This window comes from Bos grunniens, chromosome 18, assembly GCF_055505025.1.
Source record: "Bos grunniens cultivar Pamir isolate PY7600 chromosome 18, Bosgru_T2T1.0, whole genome shotgun sequence".
Lineage (NCBI taxonomy): Eukaryota > Metazoa > Chordata > Mammalia > Artiodactyla > Bovidae > Bos > Bos grunniens.
In genome coordinates, this window is record NC_141182.1 from 22,112,169 (window position 1) to 22,133,688 (window position 21,520).

Sequence of the window (21,520 nt, forward strand, 5' to 3'; positions counted from 1 at the left end):
AGATCGTTTAACTTTTATACACAGTGCCAATTACAAAGGTAACATTTTACAGGAAGAAGAAGTGTTTTATATCTGTTTCCCTTTAATCAGGTACGGTATACTATTCATTTGTTTCAAATATTTGTTATGCAGGGGGCGGAAAAAGCAGTGTTCTGAATGTTTACTACTTACATAATGCTGATGTGGTGTGATATCCATAAAAGATACCTTCTTATCTTTAGTTGTTAAACGTCTTGGTTTAGGTGTAGGTGCCTAAGATAAACCAATATGTCAAACTGAGTATAATGAACATACTTTTCAGATTTTTTTTCTCTTTTATGTGGCTATTTATTAAGGAATAATAATAATTATGTAGGAATAATAATAATTTTATAGGAAATTCAAAGTCACTGTTACTCACTGCAATTATAGTACTAAAAGAGGATGTTGGAGGTAGTCTTTGAACAACCTCTGACTCTTCTTTGTGTCTGAAATTTCCTAAGTCTTCAGTTATTATACAACCACTTGGTGGAAGGTAAGCAAATTTCCATTTCAATATAACATGAATGGTTCCGGCAGGATGCTTTTCATGATCTGTTAACTCAAATATGCCTGTCAAATTACAAAAATAATTGTAATTAATGCTAGAGGGAAGTTTTATTACCATAAGAATTAAAGAACAGCAAAAAGAAACTACCCCACAACTTTACAAATAAGTTTAGCTTTTACTTACAACTCAAATGGCTTAAGACAATAAAATAAGACAAAAGGATCTATGACAGGCTCATTTCTCAAGCAGACTGCTTTTAAAAGTTAAGACCTCACAGATAATACCTATTCAAAGAGGAGAAAATTAGCTTATAAATATTTTAATTCATTGAAATTAAATTCAGAGATTCTTCAGAATTTTTAGCCTTCTTCTAAGATATTATCTGGGTTATAGCTCAAATAAGAACCTTCATTTTTTACTTGATATTCTTGTGTCTCTATACATTATACATTATATATATATATTATATATTATAATGTACAAAATACATTAAAACTTCAAAATTTATCTATATATAATACACAATAATGTATATATCCTAAGGAGTCCTTATATTACTACATTATTCTAATTTTAAATACATTTTACTGGGATCTGTTAAATCATTTCAAATTAACAGTAGCATAGCAAAAAAGTCTATAAAATAAACAAACCATCCAAAACATAAAGTATCACCTAGCTGAATATGTAATACTGAGTCACACATTTTAATCCTTATACTAGAGTTTGCAATATGAAAATCCCTGACTTGAAAAAAACAAACCTATATTTCAAGCATAACTTTTGTTTAGGGTATCCTTTACTTGGTTCTCAAGTGTTTGACACTTCTTCTAATGGCTGGCTAGGAAAAACTAAACAACAGCTCTAGACTTTAAGTAGAAAAAAAGGATACAGGTGGAATATAGGGAGGTGAGAAACTTCTATAATAGGCATAGGTGAGATTTACAGAATGGCTGAGTGAAGAGATCAGTAAATATTTTCCACAAAAAGCAATGATAACACCACATAAAATGGTCAAAAAAATTCATTTAAGAACTCCGGAAATTGATCAAAGGTATACAACAAATTAAGAAGTACTTGTTCAAGAAAATCTACGAAACCTCAGTAAGAACAATAGGAGTCAGAAAAGGCCCTAGTAAAGCTACTTGGCAAATAGATGGGGAAAAAATGGAAACAATAACAGACTTACCACTGCAGATGATGCCTGAAGTCACAAAATTAAAAGACACTTGCTCCTTGGAAGAAAAGCTATGACGAACCTAGTGGTTTAGTCGCTAAGTTGTGTCCAACTCTTGCAACCCCGTGGACTGCAGCCTGCCAGGCTCCTCTGTCCATGGATTCTCCAGGCAAGAATACTGGGGTGGGTTGCCATTTCCTTCTCCAGGGGATTTTCCCAACTAGGAATTGAACCCGGGCCTCCTGCATTGCAGGCAGATTCTTTATTGACTAAGCTATGAGAGCTACCTGACAAACCTAGACAGTATATTAAAAAGCAGAGACATCACTTTGCCAACAAAGGTCCATCTAGTCAAAGCTATAGTTTTTCTAGTAGTCCTGTACGGATGTGAGAGTTGGACCATAAAGAAGGCTGAGCACAGAAGAATTGATGCTTTTGAACTGTGGTGCTGGAGAAGACTGTTGAGAGTCCCTTGGACAACTAGGAGATCAAACCAGCCAATCCTAAAGGAAATCAACCCTGAATATTCACTACAAGGACTGATGTTGAAGCTGAAGCTCCAATATTTGGCCACTCAATGGACATGAGTTTGAGCAAACTCTGGGAGATGGTGAAGGACAGGGAAGCCTGGCATGCTGCAGGTCATGGGGTCACAAAGAGTTGGACATGACTTAGCAATTGAACAACAAGAAGCTACTTGTCCCTGGCTGAATGTGAGACTTACAGACTATCTAAACACTGAATGCATCACCTAAGCCATACATTGATCCATAGGCAAAGGGTGGGGGCCTGACAACTCAAGGTGTTTGAACACAACTTTCAACAACCATAGGCTGATCACTAAACTATGTTCAGGCTTAAAATGAAAACAAAAACTTAGCAGAGATATCAGTGGCTATAGCAAGGGAAACAAAACTACAGAACTAGTACAGGCCAAGTCACCAAACAAACAATAACAGCAACAGAAACCCTGTGGAGGGTTAGAATCTACAGATTCTAAAATACAGTGTCCTAAAGGCCCAAATTTAAACAACAGCAAAAAAAAAAAAAAAAAAAAAAAATTCATGAGATACACAAAGAAACAGGAAGGAGAATGTGCTACATACACAGATAGAATGTCACCTAGAGATGCTTTCTCAGGGCATCCAGATGTTAGACTTAGCAGACAAAGACCTAAGAGCAGCTATTGTAAATACGTTCAAAGAGCTAAAAAAAAACCATCTTTAAAGAATTAAAGGAAAGTGTGATGACAATGAATTATAAAACAGAGAACATAATAAAGAGAGAAATTATTAAAAAGAGAACTAGAATGTATTATAAAATATGGAATATAGCTAATATTTTACAACTATAAATGGAGTACAACCCTTAAAAATGACAAATCACTACATTGTATACCTGTAACATATTATACATCAACCATATCTCAATAAAAAGAGAGAGAACTAAAAAGGAGTTCTGGAGTTAAAAAGTATAATTACTGAAATGAAAAAATTCAATAGAGGGGCTTAGTAGGAGATACGAACTGGCAGAAGAATCAATGAACTTGAAGACTAATCAATAGTGATTATCCAAGCTGAAAAGAAAAAAATGAAGAAAAATGAACAGAGCTTCAGAGATCTGTAGGACACCATTAAACATATGAACATATGTGTAACAGGAACCTAAGAAGTGGAAGAAAGGGCAGAAAAAAATAACTGAAGAAATAAGGGCAAAAAACTCCCCAAATTTGATACCTGACAGTACCCTATACATAAAGAAGCTCAACAAATTATAAGTAGAAAAAGCACAAAGGGATCCACAACTAAACACATCAGAGTGGAATTGTTGAACGCCCTCCCCAGCCCCCCAAAACAGAAAGAAAATCTTGAAAATTGTATCATGTATTAGGGAACCATAACAAGATTAACAGATGATTTCTCATTAGAAACAATGAATGCCAGAATCAACTGTCCGATATACTCAAAGTGCTTAAATAAACTGAACCTGATAACTAAGAATATGATATCCAGCAAAACTATCCTTCAGAAAATAAAAGCTACATATAAAGACACTGCCAGATAACAATGCTTAAGTGAATTCACTGCCAGCAGACCTGACTCACAAGACAAATTAGAAGAATTTCTTCAGGCTAATAGGAAGTAATACCAGATGGTAACTCATATCAATATGAAGAAACAGAGGTGAATAAAGGTAATTATATAGGTAATTAGAAAAAGTATAAATATGTTTTTTCCTCATTTCTTAACTGATTTAAAAAACAATTGCATAATTATAAAATTATTATCTTGGGGATTTATAATATATAAAGATAAAAAATACATGAAATAATAACACAAAAGATGGAGAGGAAATAGAGCTATTTGGAATACAAAATTGACACCAGACAGTAACTCAAACCCAAATGAAGATATAAATACGAGAGATGCTAAATACATAAGTTAATATAAAAGTCTCCTATAATTACATATATTCTCCCTTCTCTTAAAGGCCATAAAGTTATATAAAGCAATAACTAACATTGTACTGTTGGGTTTATAACACATAGAGGTATACCATGTATATATATACATATATATACACACACATATATGACAACAGTATCACAAAGGAAGGGGGAGGGAATGGAATTATATTGGGGTAGATTTTTCTAGATTTCAGTGAAAGTTATTAGCATTAAGTTTAAGTGCATTGTGTCACGTTGAGGTGCATATTGTAATCCTTAGAATAACTATTAAGAAAATAACTACAAAAATATAATATTGTGGGTCCAAAGTTTAAGATTATCTTAGAAGGCTAGAAAGATTAGTTACAAATAGATCATATCAATAACACTGAGGAATAATTTAGGTCTTTTTTTAAATAATTTCATGGATTCAAGAAATAGGCTTACCTGAAATACATCTGTCATGTGCCAATGAAATCAGAGGCACATTGACTTTTCCTATGTAAATATTCTCCTGGGTATCACTATCATCAAATACATAAAAACTCAGAGACTCTGACTTAAGGTATCGATCCAAATCCATATTCATTGGCACTGGGAAACACATATGATCATCAAACTGTGGATCATTGCTACTGGGAATGATGGCTGTGTCATGGTCTGCAAAATCAAAAAACTTGTACACAACATATGGGTGTGGCTGAAGGTGGCTTGTTCGGGACTGCAGGTGGTTGCAACATCTTATTGTAATATGAAGTTCATTTAAGTTGCCATCTGTGGAATCAGTAGAACTGAGCTGAGCAGTTTTGGGTGCTTGATGACTTAACTGGAAAAACATACATATTTATATTACAGTAGTAATACAATGAAAAGTAAACAGCAGCTGCCAACCCCCAAACACAATAATTTTGTAAATGGACCAAAAGACTGCAGATTTTCACTTCATAGTAAATTTCTCAGTTAAAGACTCTTGACACTTACTCAAAACCAATATTCTCTAGAACCTGTGTACAGACGCTTTTAGCAGCAACTATAAAAGACTGAGCATACATGTAGAGATTGATGTTAAAACAAACAAACAAACAAAAATAAAGCCAAGAAAGTAGTCTGATGTTTTTTAATTCTATTTAATGCTTAACAAGTAAAGTGAGCAGATAGGTTCAAAGTTAGTTAGAATTTTATTAAGAGCTAATCCTTCAACTATTCCAGTTATTCTCATCATATCTCATTCTTAAGTGAGAACTAATGAACTTGATGGTACCCACTCAGAGAGACAATTTTGTTATATTTGGGTTGGCCCTCATCCTGAACCAATGGGATTTGAGGACAGCAGATACCTGAGGCCAAGGAACAAGGGAACAGAGTGAGAGATAAACTTTGGAGGGGTAAAATCTTGAATTGGAGGGACTTTTCAGAAGAGAGATTAGCAAAGGGAGTTATCAGGCAGAGTTGGAAGCTACTCTATGGCCCTCTATGGAACTATTATTACTCAGACAATTGGTGCACAAGTACTCTAGCGAACAACTGCCTTGATGAAATGCTAAGCCTTTCCTAGCCAATGTGATCTGGGGCAAAACAATGTAGTAATGCAATGTCAGAGAACTCTCCACCTCCCATGCAGGACCCCTCTTTTACTCTATTTTTGAATCTGGATTGAACATCTGGAACTTTTGATTCTAGAGAAGCTTATAAGAGAAAGAAAACAGAACTGAAGTCATAATCTCCTTAGTGGAGACATGTGGTGGTATGGATAGGGGAAATCTGAGAAGGGAATCACAGTACTGCTTTCCCAGGGCTAGTTAGCATCCGGCTATAGAGGGCTGAGTGGAATGATTTACAAAGTACCCCTTCTGCTTCTCCCCTCAACCCTACCCACAAAAGCTGAAGTTCCACCACTAAATGGCTCATTCAAATCATAAACTGAAATCTAAAACTCTTCAAATTACAAACATTAATAAATCATGTGGTTTCACTATTTCTAATTCCCTTTTTCATAATGGCATTTCCCAAGGTGTGCTCTGAAGAACATTAATCCAGAACGATGATCGCTGGGACATGGGTGCCATTCTTTAAGTTTGGGAATCAATGTTATATTAATCATGGTTCTTTTAATTGAAAGCTATAAAAACTGGTTTCACCAAGCAAATACAATGAAAAGAGACTTTAATATAAGAGCATGCATAGTCACTCAGTCATAGGTCTGATTTTTTTGCAACCCCATGGACTATAGCCCGCCAGGCTCCTCCGTCCATGGAATTTTCCTGGGAAGAATACTGGAGTGGGTTGCCATTTCCTTCTCCAGGGGATCTTCCTGACACAGGGACTGAATCCACATCTCTAACATCTGCTGCATTGGCAGGTGGCTTCTTTACCACTGCTCCACCTTGGAAGCCTTTAATGTAAGGCTATAGGGCTATTTCACACAACTGTGTAGCAGAAATGTGGTTGTGTCTTAGGAAGGGAATGGGACTGGAAAACTATAGGAATTTACTCTCCATCTCGTTCTTCATTTTTCTCTGTATGCTTGCTCATTATTCTCTTTCTAGATACATTTTCTTCCCTTTGCAGTTTAACATGATGGCAGATGGCTGTCCTATAGCTCCCAGCTTCCCACGTTTCAGCCATGGAGAGTCTTACTTTCTCTTGATCTCAGAAAGCAGAATCTGATTGGCTCAGTTGGAGGCAGGTGGCTATTACTAAATCATTAATTATAATTGGGTGGAGTGGGAGAGAGCAGGATCATCAAATGTACAGCTGGCCACCGGGGGCCCAGCCCCATGGATTGGAAGAGAGGCCAGTTCCAAGTGAAAAAAGAGAACTGTGCCTTGAACAGACATTCCAAAATATTTCTACTATATTCTATCCCTTTGTTACTTAAGTGTATACTTCATGTTTCCTCCTGAGATTCACATTATACTCAAATCTCAAAAGAAGCCCTAAAGTCAAGGATCTTATTTAACTTTGCTCAATTCAGTCTTTTCTGAATTTATTGGATCATGGAATTCTTCTGGAAATAAGACTGTTAAGATTTCATGAAACACAGTTTGGAAAATGCTCCTCTGAGGAATTGCTTTTAAACCTCCAATTCTCAGTAAAAGAATATTCATTTTATATTCTACTTTGCATTTCAGAAAGCTACAGGGTTCTGAAACAGCTTGGAAGAAGTTGGAAACGGTTGGAAAAAAAGAATAACTGAAACTCCAAGAATAGCTATTCATTTCCTTAACAGCAGAAATTGTAATTAAAGTTACAACTGATGTGTAATATTAGCATTGCAATTCTATTTTTCAAAAGTGTCCTGAATAGCACAAGGGAGTTCCTTTGGGGTGACGGATCAATTCTGTATCTTGATTGTGGTGGTTGATACATGATTATATACAAATGATAAAACTGCATTGAACTCTGTTTCTTCCTACATAAACATACACATACACACACACACACACAGTGTACACGCATACACACGTAAGTGCATGTAAAAACTTAGAAAATCTGAATAAAGTCTGTAGCCTAGTTAATAGTACTGTACCGATGTCAATTTCCTGGCTTTGATACTATACTATAGTTACATAAAATATTACAACTGGGAGAAGCAGGGTGAAGGCTGCACGGACCTCTGTACATTTTTGCTACTTCCTGTTAAGTCTATGATTATTTTGACATAAAAAGTTTAAAAAAAAGCCACTTGATGGCTGTGAAAGAAAGTGATTTCAGTTTAAAGCACGGTAATATAAAGAAATACTATAAAATTTCCGTGTCATAAAAGGGTTGTAAAGTCAAACAAGCTTACCCATTGCATTTGCTCTGGCCCCTTAAAATTTGATGTTATGTATCCCAAAGCCTTTGCCCGTTCTCGATAAAGCCGAATTGCTTGATCCATGGGAACTCTTAATCGGAACCAGTATTCCACTGTGCCAAAATTGGAGATGTCTCCTTTAGTTCCTACAAACCGATACATAATTCACTGTTAAAATGGCCCCATAAATCAAAATATATACCAGTAAAACAAACATCAATAGTATTAGACATTAAAACTATAAATTTTATACTGAATAAAATAATATATGACTTGCACAGATGGTGTGTGACTGGCAAATAACAGAGAAAAAGAGAATAAGTTACTTCTGCAAGTATGAGTTTCACTGTGTGTTAAATATTATTAAAAAACTATGTTTGAGGTAGTCCAATTCACACTATTCCAATCCTCCTAACATGTAAAAAGATTTTTTTCTGATGCTATTTTTTTCTTTTTTTTTAAACAAGCTGCACTCAATGCAGTCTGACAGATACAATATGAAATCTCAAAACTATGAATGTGATATTCCACATTATAATTCAAATTTCAAGAAATCTTTGGCACCTTCCTAATTTTTCTACTGTACCACAAGTACAGGGGAAAACACCATACCTATTGCCAAATCTATACTGTACGTAATACACCCGTGCATGTCTGCCCTGCACATCTTCAGTCCTCACAGTGCTGCCGCTCTTTATCTCTCTTCCTCTGTGACGACTTCCTCCATGGCTCCTGGGGGACCGAAGAGCTCCCTGCTTCCTTTGCAGGAATCAAGGATTATGTCCTCATTAGGGCACTGACTGCTTTGGCAACTGTCACTTCACCAGTTTACTTCTCTACCACACTAAGTTTCTGAGGGCAGGATTTTTTGAACCACGTGAATATATTATCTATGCAATCAATAAAATAAAGTCCCTCCCTAGAACCTAAGTCACCTTCTTTCTTTCTTGAGAAGGCTTCTTCGCTTGGCCTCTAGGATCTCTTGGTTTATCTCTTGGTTTATCTCCCTCTTCACTGGTGACTCCTTAGTTTCCTTTGCTGGCTCTTCCTCTTCTTCTCGAATGCTAAATTTTAGAGTTTCTCAAGGCTCAATCTTTGGTCCCTTTCTCTTTTTTATGTACAGTTACTCTCTCTGTGAAATTATCTGGGTCCAAGGCTTAAAATATATTCTGCATGCTAATGAATCCCACTTTTATATTTCTATCCCTGACCTTCAGACTATTATATCCAACTGCTCATGTGACATTTCCACTTGGCTGTCTAATAGGCAGGTCAATCTTGTTCAGACACTATTCTTAAGTTTTCTTCCTCAAATTTGTTCCTCTACCCGACCTATTTCAACAAATGGCCTCATCATTTTCCTAGCTGTTCACACCAAAATTCTTACCTTGTCTGTTTCTCTTGTTTCTCTACATTCAGTTGATGAACAAGTTTTAAAAGAAGAGTTAATCAACCTACACTGAATATGACTACGTCTTATCACTACTTTCATTACCATCTTAATCCAAGCCACCATTCTCTTTGCACAGATTAATGCAATCGCCTGAAAATGGTCCTATTCCCCCTCTTGGCCGGTATAGACCATTCTTCCCACAGCACCCAGCATGGTTCTTCCAGGATCTGTGTTGTTGGACTTCCCTGGTGGTGCAGTGGATAAGAATCCACCTGCCAATGCACAGGACATGGATTCAATCCCTGCTCCGGGAAGATTCCACATGCTGTGGAGCAACTAAGCCCAAGTAGCATAACTACTGAGGCTGTGAGCTGCAACTGCTGAGCCCGAGTGCTGTAATTACTGAAGCCTGTGAGCCTGTGCTCTGCAGCAAGAAAAGCCACCTGCAGCTAGAGAGGAGCCCCACTTGCTGCAACTAGAGAAAGCCAGAGTGCAGCAATGAAGACCCAGCACAGCCAAACAAACAAAAAACAAAAAGAAAAACTATGTGTGATCTCTTACCTCACCTTCTCAAAAGTATACAATGACTTGCCTCAGTCAGAGAAAAAGACAGTCCAAACATGACCCACAAAGCTCTACAGCATGATCTGATCCCTGCCTACTGCTTTAACGTCATCTCTGCTCTAGTCACAGGCCTCCTCGACGTTCCTCCAATTGGTCAGGTTTGTTTTTCCCTCAGGCCCTTGTACTTGCTGTTTCCTCTGCCTGAAAACAATCTTCCCCTGGATCCTGACATGCAGCTCTCTTTTTAAAAAAATATTTTTAAAAAGTATTTGTTTGGCTGTGGGTCCCAGTTGCAGCACACGGGCTCTCTAGTTGTGGTGCATGGGCTTAAGCTGCCCCATGGCTGATATGGATCTTTATTCAGGTCTCTTTATCAATGTCATCCTGTAGGGAAGTCCTTATCTCAATAAGCAACCTTCCATCTCTCTCTTTAGCCTCTTGCTCCGATCATCTTTCTTCACATCTAAGGATAGGTGTATAGTTTTACGGCCCGTCTTCCCCTCTAGAAGGTAAGCTACAGGAGGGCAGGGGCTTCATCTGTCTTATTTATCACTGATCACAGTATTCGCAGTGCTCAGTAACAGTGATAATGATACTCTCTTTAAAAAATATTTGATCAACATACTATAATCAATGTTTTAATCAAACAAAGATATCAACATGGTAAATAAACATTTGTACTAAGAAGCTTTAAAAAATTAACAGCCATTGTACTGACATTATCAATGACATTTAAGAGTGCAATCAACAGTGGGCAGCTGAATCAGACAGAGAACACTGTCCTTACCCTAAAGGCACCTTGAATCTGTGAGAGAAGATATTAATGTGAAATGCCTTATTAATATAGAAACCAATCAGGGATTCAAACAGCTGAAGTCTGTAAGACTATACTCACCAACCAAACTTGCTGTGCAAAATATTCGACCACTTTTTTCTAGAATTTCATGGAATCTCAACTGACAAGCTGCGATTGTTTCATAATCTGTGCTGTAAGCTTGGTGAACCTCAAGAGTCACAGTATTTTTCTGAATGTATTGTAAGAATAAGTCATTAACATGAACGAGGTATTGAGAAGTAAAGTTATATTCTGGGTGAAGGCCCCGTACTATGGGAGTTGTCTGTAGTTCAAAATCATAGAAAGCGTAGGTACAGAAGGTGACAGGCTCTTTATCCCCAGATGCCTGTAAAACTTCGGAAGAAAAGGTTACTTTGTTGATATGGATTTCAAATAGGTTTTCGCCTCGTTCTAAGTGAATGGTTTCATCAAATTCATCAACTGAGTCATCTGGCATGATTTCTGGCTTAAATTTGTACTGCTTGGTGCCATAGGCAATATCCTTTAATTGGGCTGCAAGAGAAGACACACAGTTTAGAGGTTTTAAGGTGTTGACATATAAAGATACAAAGACACATATGAAGTGGTGGGGAATCTGAGGGCTTGCAGTGTATAGTCCCAATCAAATTCTACAGCTACACTGTTTTTCTGTAACTGATACTGTGTTTTAAAGAAATCTATCACTTATTTTGACATCATTTAGTTAAAAAATTAAGTGGTGATACAGGATATACCAGGGAAAAGGAGAAAGAAGAAAAAAAAAAGCCTTTGAATGAATAACTGAGGTAAATATTTAGATTCCACTTGCTCCTTTGGTTTGGCTCTATTATCTTCTCTCCTTTAAAATCAATTTCTCTTTCCACTGCTACCTTCTTGTCAGTTTATCCAAATATATATTTTTCTACTTTTGGGGATGATGGATATGTTCATTATCTTGATTATGGTGATAGTTTCACAGGTGTATATATATGCCAAACTCCCAAATTGTGCACTTTAAAGATGTGCAATTTAAAGTATGTTTATCCAAAGAAATGAACATTTTTAAAAGTTGTGGTATGATCAGAAATTTAAATACTGATTAGAAATTTTATGATAGTAAATAATTATTGTTCATTTTTAGGTATAATTGTATTGTTATTTTTTAAGACCTCAGATGCATCCTGAAATATTTATTGATGAAATGATATGGTATCTGAGATGTGTTTCAAAAGAATATGGGTAAGATAGAAGGGAGTTGGGGATACAGATGAAAAAAGATTGGCTATGAATTGACTGGCTATGTGGTAAGTACATCAGAGTTTACCATACAATTATTTCCACTCATATATGTTTGAACTTTCCCATAAAGAATTAAACAAATTTTTTTAAAATAATAAAACCATTATGCTGGGAAAAAAATAAAGTATGTTCATTATAATTCTATAAAGTTGCTCTTAAAAATATATATATCTTTCTAGATTAGAACATTCCCTCACATCATATACAAAAATAAACTCAAAATGGTTTAAAGATATAAGTGTAAAACCCAAAACCATGAAACTCCCAGAAGAGAACACAGGCAAAACACTCTTTGACATAAGTTATAGCAATATGTCTTCTGGATCTGTCTCCTAAGGCAAAAGAAATAAAAGCAAAACTAAATAAACTGGATCTAATTAAACTTAAAAGCTTTTGGACAGCAAAGGAAACTACTGACAAAAGAAGAAGATAATCTACTGAATTCAGGAAAATATTTACAAATGATGTGACCTACAATGGGCTAACACCTCAAATACATAATATAAAAAAAATGAAACCCAATATGAAAAAAAACCAAAAAACTTCATTAAAAATGGCAGAAGACCTGAATAGATAACTCACCAAAGAAGACATACAGATGGCTGACAGGCACATGAAAAGATACTCAACATTGCTAATTCTCAGAGAAATGCAAGTGAAAACCACAATGAGATACCACCTCACACCTGTCAGAATGGCTATCATGAAAAAGTGTACAAATAACAAATGCTGGTGAGGGTGTGGAGAAAAGGGAACACTTGTATGCTGTTGGTGGGAATATAAACTAGTACAGCCACTATGGTAAGGAGTATGGAAGTTCCTCAAAAAATTAAATAAAAACTACCATATAATCCAGCAATTCCTGGATACATATCCAGAAAAAACAAAAACACTAATTGAAAACATAATACATGCACCCCAATGTTCACGCTGTTGTTCACTTGCTAAGTTGTGTCTGACTCCTTGCAACCCCATGGACTGTAGCACGCCAGGCTCCCCTGTCCTTCACTATCTCCCTGAGTTTGCTCAAATTCATGTCCATTGAGTCGGTATCTAACCATCTCATCCTCTGCTGCCCCTTTCTCCTTTTGTCTTCAATCTTTCCCAGCATGAGGGATGAGAGTCTTTTCCAATGAGTTGGCTCTTCCCATCAGGTGGCCAAAGTACTGAAGCTTCAGCTTCAGCATCAGTCCTTCCACTGAATATTCAGGGTTAATTTCCTTTCTGATTGAGTAGTTTGAGCTCCTTGCAGTCCAAGGGACTGTGAAGAGTCTTCTCCAACATCACCATTTGAAAGCATCGATTTTTTGATGCTCAGTCTTCTTTATGGTCCAAATCTCATCTCACATTCATACATGACTACTGGAAAAACCATAGTTTTGACTATACAGACCTTTGTTGGCAAAGTGATGTCTCTGCTTTTTAATACACTGTCTAGGTTTGTCACAGCTTTCCTTCTGAGAAGCAAGTGTCTTAATGTCACAGCTGTACCCACAGTGATTTTGGAGCCCCCCAAAAATAAGATCTATCACTGCTTCCACTTTTCTCCCTCCTATCTGCCACCATGAAGTGATGGGATCAGATGCGATGACCTTAGTTTTTCTGAATGTTGAGTTTTAAGCCAGCTTTTTCACTCTCCTCTTTTACCCTCATCAAGAGGCTTTTTAGCTCCTCTTTACTTTCTGCCATTAAAGTGTTATCATCTTCTTAACTGAGGTTGTTGATATTTCTCCTGACAATCTTGATTTTAGCTTGTGATTCATCCAGCCTGGCATTTCACATGATGTACTCTGTATACAAGTTAAATAAACAGGGTGACAATATACAGCCTTGATGTACTCCGTTCCTGATTTTGAACCAGTCTATTGTTCCATGTCCAGTTCTAACTGTGGCTTCTTGACTTGCAAACAGGTTTTTCAGGAGGCAGGTAAGGTGGTCAGGTATTCCCATCTCTTTAAGAATTTTCCACAGTTTCTTGTGATCCACAAAAAGGCTTTAGCATAGTCAATGAAGCAGAAGTAGATGGTTTTCTGGAATTCCTTTGTTTTCTCTGTGATTCAATGAATGTTCATAGTAGCACTATTTACAACAGGCAAGACCTGGAGGCACCTAAGTGCCCATCAACAAATGAACAGATAAAGAAGATGTGATTGATACACACACACACACACACATATGTATTACTCAGCCATAAAAAGAATGAAATTCTGATATTTGCAGCAATGTGGATGGACCTAGAGAATATTACACTTAGTGAAATAAATCAGAGAAAGACAAATAGTGTATGATATCACTTATACGTGGAACCTAAAGATGATACAAATATATATGTAAAGCAGAAGCAGACTTCACAGATATAGAAAAAAGCTTGTGGTTACCAAAGGGGAGAAGGAAGTAGAGGGACAAACTAGGGAGTATGGGATTAACAGATACAGACTACTATGTATAAAATAGATAAGCAACAAGGGTATATTGCATAGCACAGTGAATTATAGCCATTATCTTGTAATGTTTTATAATGAAGTATAATCTACAAAAATACTGAATCACTATGCTGTACCTCTGAAACTAATATATTGCAAATCAACTATATTTCAATAAAAAAATAAAAAGATATGTCTCTTTCTAAATACATGTTTTCCCCCAGGTTACATCCAAACTTCTAAAAAGAGTAATGTCTACTTGTGTCTCCCATTCCTCATGTAACAGACACTCTTCCATCTCCTGTGAAAAGCATCTGCTTTACTTTTCTTGTGAAACTACTCCAGAAAAAGTCACCAATAACCAACTGATTTCTAGAGTGAATGGACTTTGGTCCCGTGTTACTTTGGGATTGGAATGAAACCTGACCTTTTCCAGCCCTGTGGCTACTGCTGAGTTACTTATTTCCTGTGTTACTTGATTTCCTTGCTTAATTGACAATGAAGACCACATCCTCTTCCGTGAACTTTTGTGGGATTCCATGTCTCACCTGCCCTGCTTCTCCTCCTACCACTCTTCTCATTCTTTAAGGGTTTCTCTGCTGGTTTGCTAGGCTTCTGTTTTTATCCGTTTTTTAGTCTATGTTTCATGAGTAACTGTATCCCTGTTTATTTTTTAATTAATTAAATTGAAATATAGTTGACTTACACTCTTGTGCTAATTTCTGCTGTATAGCAAAGTGACTCAGGTATACACATATATACATTCTTTTTCTCTACAGTTTATCCCAGGAGACTGGATACAGTTCCTTGTGCTATACAAGGACCTCGTTGGTTTTTCACTCTAAATGTAATAGTTTGCATCTATGATCCCCAACCTCTTGGTCCACCCTTCTGCCCCTTCCCCTCCCCCTTGGCCACCACGTCTGTTCTCTACGTCTGTGATTCTGTTTCTGCTTTGTAGACAGGTTTGTTTGCGTCATATTTTAGATTTCACATATAAGTGATGCTGCATGGTGTTTGTCTTTCTCTTTCTGACTTAGTTTACTTAGTGTGATCATCTCTAGCTGTATCCAGGATGCTGCGAAAGGCATTCTTTTGTCCGTTTATGACTGGGCAGTACACCATTGTATCTATGCACCACATCTTCTTTATCTGCTCCTCTGCTGATGGACATTTAGGTGGTTTCCATGGCTTGGCTACTGTGAACAGTGATACTGTGAGCATAGGGGTGCATATATCTTTTCGAATCATAATTCAGTCTGTTTATGCCCAGGAGGGGGACTGCTGGGTCATATGGTGATTCTGTTTTTAGTTTCCTGAGGAACCTTCATACTGTTTTCCAAGGTGGATGCACCAACTTACATTCCCACCAATAGTGTGGGAGGATTCCTTTTTCTCCACACCCTCTCCAATATTTGTTATTTGTAGACTTAAAAATTTTTTTTTTTATTTATTTGGCTGCATGAGGTCTTAGTTGTGGCATGCAGATCTTCAGCTGCAGCATGTGGGATCTAGTTCCTTGAACAGGGATTGAATCTGAGCCCCATGCATTGGGAGCACAGAGTCTCAACCACTGGACCATGGAAGCCCTGTTATTAGTAGACTTTTTGATGATGGCTCTTTTGTCAGGTGGTACCTCATTGTAGTTTTTATTTGCATCTCTAATAATTAGTAATCCCATCCCCTTTTATGACTTCTGTTACTATCAATATACTGAAGACTCGATATTTCTATTTTTAATTGAGATTTTTTTCCCTAAATAACAGACTCACATATTAAGTGGCTTGCTGAGCCCTCTATCTAGATACTCTCTAGGCACATCAAACTTAATACACCTAAAGGAGAATGACTCATATTCTCTTCGAGTTATTTCTGGACTTTGAATTCCAAGTGAATGTGTTAGCCTACATCCAGCTGCCTAAGCTGGATACCATGGAGTCACCCTAGGTTGCTCTTTGGCTTTGCGCTCCCCACATCTGTAGGGTCACTGCTATTCAAAAATATTTCCTAAGTCTTTAGCAAATCTGTCCCTGTCTTCTCCACCTCCACTAATGCTACCTTACTTACACCCAGAGTGTTTATTACCTAGATTATTAATGGAGCCCAAACTTCTTCATTCCTTCAAATTTTACTCATTCTTCCCAAAACCTATAGCATAGTCTCCAAAATGTGGTTTTGTGTACTACTTCCTACCCAAAGATTCCTTGGTGCTTCTCTAGGTTAATAAGGTTCAAACTCATGCAGGTGGCGAACACGGCTTTCAGCATTTGGTTCTTTCCAGTTGTATCTCCAAGTTTTCCTCCTTTACCAATCCTGAGTTCCAAACTGATGAAATCATATGCAGTTTCTCAAATCAATGGTGGTGCTTCACATTTGGGGCATTTTTACCTGCCTCATCTACTGCGTGGAATGCCTTTCACTGCTTTTATTTAGTGGTGAATTCTGTCATTATTAAAGACTCCAAGCCTACTGTGCGGAGTCATCCCTGAATCTTCAGATACAAACAGGCATTCTCTCCTCAATGTTTCCTAGGTAGCTTTTTCATTTTCCTAACTTCACACTCTTCACAGTAAAGTGTGTCTACTTACTTGTTGACATCTTTTGAGTTTGAGCTTTTTTCCTATTTGTATTCTCACTGCCTAGCACTTTGCTTAGGATATGTTAGGAACATGAGCATGTTTATGGAATTAATCAATGAATTTAGGAAACAAATAAAATATATTGCTAAAGACTTAGTGACACTTGAAAGGAACGAACATCTCAAACTATGTGACCTTCCTGTTATTCATGAAAATTTCATTAAGCAAATTTTTATTGAATACTACTTGAAATAAAAGGAACACATGCTCTTTGACTTTCAGAAACCCTGTTCATTCAGATAGATTATTTATTGAATTCTTCTACTTAGAGCAGTGGTTCTCCGAGTGTGGTCTGGGAACCCTTGAGGGTTCCTGAGGCTGTTCTGGAGGTCTGTGAGGTTAAAACTATTTTTAAAATAATACTAAGATGTTATTTGCCTTTCTCATTCTTATTCTCTTACAAATGTATAATAGGGTTTCCCAGAATCTACAGGATGTGTGATATCATAACCGATTGACTGCAGAAGCAGATATAAACACCCAGCTGTTTTCTATTAAGACAGACACTAAAAAGACTTGCAAAAATGTTAAACAATTTAAAAAGTTTAAAACAGTGTCACTTGTCTCACTGTTTTTTTGGTATGAAAAATGCAGCTTTTAAAAAATAAATACTATAATTTATGTTAAATATGTATTGGGTTTATTATTATTATTTTAGCATGACAAATATTTTTTAAATTTCTCATTTTTAATTTCTAATATGGTAAATATCTTAAGTATAACCCATATAAACTCATGCCTTTTGGATTCTCAGTGATCTCTAAGAGTGCAAAATTACTGCTGGCACAGATTACCGAGTTTAAGTGCTGCATGGCAGAGAACATGAAAGAGAGACAAAGTATTTATCATTGGAGAATTTATATACTGTAGTCATAGAGAATATGCAAAACTGCAATGGTGAAGAACACATATAATACAATCTCCAAACATATCTTTTAAGTACAGTTCAGTTCAGTTGTTCAGTCATGTCCGACTCTTGGCGACCCTATGAACCGCAGCATGCCGGGCCTCCCTGTCCATCACCAACTCCCGGAGTCCACCCAAACCCAAGTCCCTTGAGTATGTGTGAGCAAAAGTGGTAAGTGCTGAGATAGTCTTTTTCAAAGTATAATCTTATCCCTGTATCTGAATTGCTTGGAATTATTTCTAAATATACAGAATCACAGGCTCCAGGATCTCTAGGAGTAGGACCCAGGAAGCTACCTATGAAACAAGTTCCCAATGTTATTTTCTTACTTGCTAAAGTCCGCAAACCACTGTGGGGGCATTTCAAGGAGAGGGGTGGCTAGGAGTAATGGGAGCCAGCTTCCCGACACAGGCATGCACTGAGTTAGATTTTGAAGTGGGGAAGGGTTATATCTTGGAGTGAGAGAAGAAAGGAGGTTCAGTTGGAGCAGACAAAGGCCTGGTGGTGGGCCAGAGTAAGATGAATCTGACCAAGAGCAAGCAGCAGACTTTTTGGCTGAGAGGCAAGAGAAATTAGAAATGAGGTGCTTAAATTTAGTCTGTGGTACTTTATGAAGTACTCTGAAATCTTGCCTGTGACACCAAATTAAAAAAGCAGTAGGGCATTCTTGAGTAGAGAAGTATCAGATAAAATCAGCCTTTCTGGTAAACTACTATTATCGTTAATAAATTGGGGGAAAAAAAGAGCAAAAAGAAATTGTGAGTGTACACTTGGATGACATTTTCAACTGCTGTAAAAATCCACTCCTCTAGTCACCATGGACAAAGAACTGTGCACACTGTACCTTCTAGTTTCTGGATGCGTGCAGCCCGGGTATCAAGAAGATGAACATACTGTTCCACTTTAAGTTCATAATCTTGCTGCAGATTTTCCATCTTCTGGGTCACTGCCTCAACTTCCATCTAAATAAAATACAGATAAACAGCTTCATTACTTAGGATCTGTTCCATTAAAAAAATTTTTTAAAGCAACTATGATTCAAGCAGACTTTAGATCCTGGGGATACCAGGAGCTGTAAACCATTGTTTCCTGACTTCAAAGAGCTTACAGTTTAGAAAATTATGCTTGACGATGTTCATTAATTAGGAGTGAAATCCACACAACTCTGGATTCCTTTTAAGGAGTGATATTCCCATTAGTTAAAAGCTAATATAAACATGGCTGTGGCAGGACCTTAGGAGAAACTATAACTCAGCTGCAGAGTGTGCTAACACTAGTAAAGGGGGAATTCATCACCACAGTTCACTCTCTAAAACCAAGGACTTAAAATTATTTGTTTTAGAACTCTTTAGTCTAAGTATCCAGTTACAAGGCTAAATTCCGAGCATGTGGTAACACATGACAATTTATAATAGATGATAGTAGATGATACTGCTTTAAAATGCAAATCATCAGTAGAATATTATAGGAAACCTATCTTCTGGATTTAGTGTATTACAGTACCTGATAATCTTTATTAATTTTATGTTGCATAATTAACATGTTTCTTGTCTTTTCAAGTTCTTGCACTGTTTCTGCATGAGTTGCTTGCAGCTCTTTCATGGACCGTTCTAGATCTTTATTAATTTTACTGTCTACTTTTTCTAAAAATGAAAGGTCTCCATTTTTTTGTGATTTTTGAGCCTAAAACAAAACATGTTTTATTACCAAAACAAGAGTTTCTAAAATGTAATTGTGAATTACACAGATATAGCAAGAAATCATTAACTGAAAACAGATAGATTTTCATTTTCCATTAGGAATAAAGCAGTCCTGATATAGAATACAATATTTGGATAGATATTTGGAACAATTACAGAGAAACAGAAAAACAGTTTATTACTCCATGATGCAAAAAAGAATCAAGTGCATTGATTTCTATTTCTTCATTTGATTAAAATCTACACTGTGATGACCTAAAAGAAAAGAAATGTATTTTTGTGTGTCTCCTTATAAATAACAGAATATTCTAGAACTGGAAAATATCTTCTGGTGACATGTATAATTCAGTATTTTACTTAAGATAATAGGGTGCACCAATGTCTCATAGGACAGAAAATTGTTAATTAGTCTTATAGTGGGGCACATAAAAGTGAAATGTTTGTTACAGTTGGAGAAAGTGCTTTAAACATGAGTTTTTGAGGTCTACTTTAATGTGATTTTGATGTCATTATGAAATATGTATATGCTATAACTAAATGTCACCTGACCACTTTCCTGAATAATTCATTCTGCAGATAAGGGTCATCATTATGCCGAAACACTTATATGTAGACATGAAATTCATGGTGAAGTTTAGAAAGTTACCTTTATAAGCAGGAGAGCTTCACTCAGTTCATCAGCATTAATATCACTCTCCTGCAAAAGACAGAGTAAGTAAAAGCTCACCATGAGATATTCATGGAAAGTACAAGAGATATTCCAACTACGCAGATTACCCTCATGGAACATAAGCTGCCAGATACCATGGGTTAATAAACTAAGTTGTATATTTGTATTCTGTTGCTTTGTGGTACAGTGTTTTCTTGATGTATAAAGTAGTTAGATAAAAATTTGGAGTTCATTTTCTAAATAAGAAAATGGTTCACCTGGTTGTAAAACTTCATGCGGTTTTTAAGTTCATCAAGTTGTTGCTTTTGTTCCAGGTACTGTAACTGGAGTTGTCTATTTTCTTGACTGATTTTCTCATTTTGGTCTTAAAAATAAAGTCAACACAATTAGAAAGTTAAGTGAGAAAGAGGTAGAAGAACACATTTTAAGTTAACTTAACTTGTGATACACACCCAGCTTGAGCTAGTATTGTTGTGGCCAGAGAGGAAATTAAGCTCACACCTTAGACAAAGGCAGCAGGGGAGTGAGGAAGAAACACACACTATCATGTGTCCACCATATGATTCACTGGCTTATCAGAAACTTAAGACTGAGGTTCACAGTATTAATATAAGGAAATTGTGCCTCTGGGACTTCAAAGGAACATACTATCTAAAATACCTAAGAAAATACGTTTCTAAATCTATGACTTTTACTTACTTATTAAGGGTCCTGAAAGGCATGCAAAAAAAAAAAAAAAATTGTGTCTTTTAGTGTTTTTAAAATCGACTTTCTTGAGTTATCTTTTCCCCATTTAGCATAAGGTCTTTTTTAATTAAAACAAGATAATTTCTCTGATAATAACTCTGGATCCATAATTATCATCAACCCCATTTTTTAAAAACTCTGTTAAGGTGAGAGAAATGGATTCTCAACCAGTGCATGGTAGTATCAATAATAATTCATGGGCATTCTTTATTCATTGAGTTCATGATATTAATTAGGACATGGACTCAGAGCTATCATTATGGGATGGAGATAGGTTACCCTTGCCTATGTGCTTATTCACTAGGACCCACAAGCTGGGGTACAGGGAAGAGCTACAGAAGACAGCAAATCCATAGAGAGTCGAATTTTTTACCCTTTGCCTTAAATATGCTTAACTTAAAAAAAAGCATAATGGC

At 36.5% G+C, this 21,520-nt stretch overlaps 1 protein-coding gene across 5 annotated transcripts in view; it reads right to left on the reverse strand.

The window, feature by feature from the left end:
* Nucleotides 1-21,520, reverse strand: part of RPGRIP1L (RPGRIP1 like) — a 96,102-nt gene that overhangs the window by 36,733 nt on the left and 37,849 nt on the right. For 3 of the 5 annotated variants that reach the window (XM_086350683.1, XM_086350680.1, XM_086350682.1), the window contains exons 11-19: nt 20,615-20,721; nt 20,334-20,384; nt 19,491-19,670; nt 18,832-18,949; nt 10,801-11,253; nt 7,943-8,094; nt 4,600-4,978; nt 401-591; nt 172-252 (exon numbers count right to left, since the gene is read on the reverse strand). In XM_086350683.1, coding sequence (XP_086206809.1) covers nt 172-252; nt 401-591; nt 4,600-4,978; nt 7,943-8,094; nt 10,801-11,253; nt 18,832-18,949; nt 19,491-19,670; nt 20,334-20,384; nt 20,615-20,721 — 1,712 coding nt within the window. The remainder of the gene's footprint in view (nt 1-171; nt 253-400; nt 592-4,599; nt 4,979-7,942; nt 8,095-10,800; nt 11,254-18,831; nt 18,950-19,490; nt 19,671-20,333; nt 20,385-20,614; nt 20,722-21,520) is intronic. The other 2 variants (XM_086350685.1, XM_086350684.1) reach the window with 1 other exon arrangement.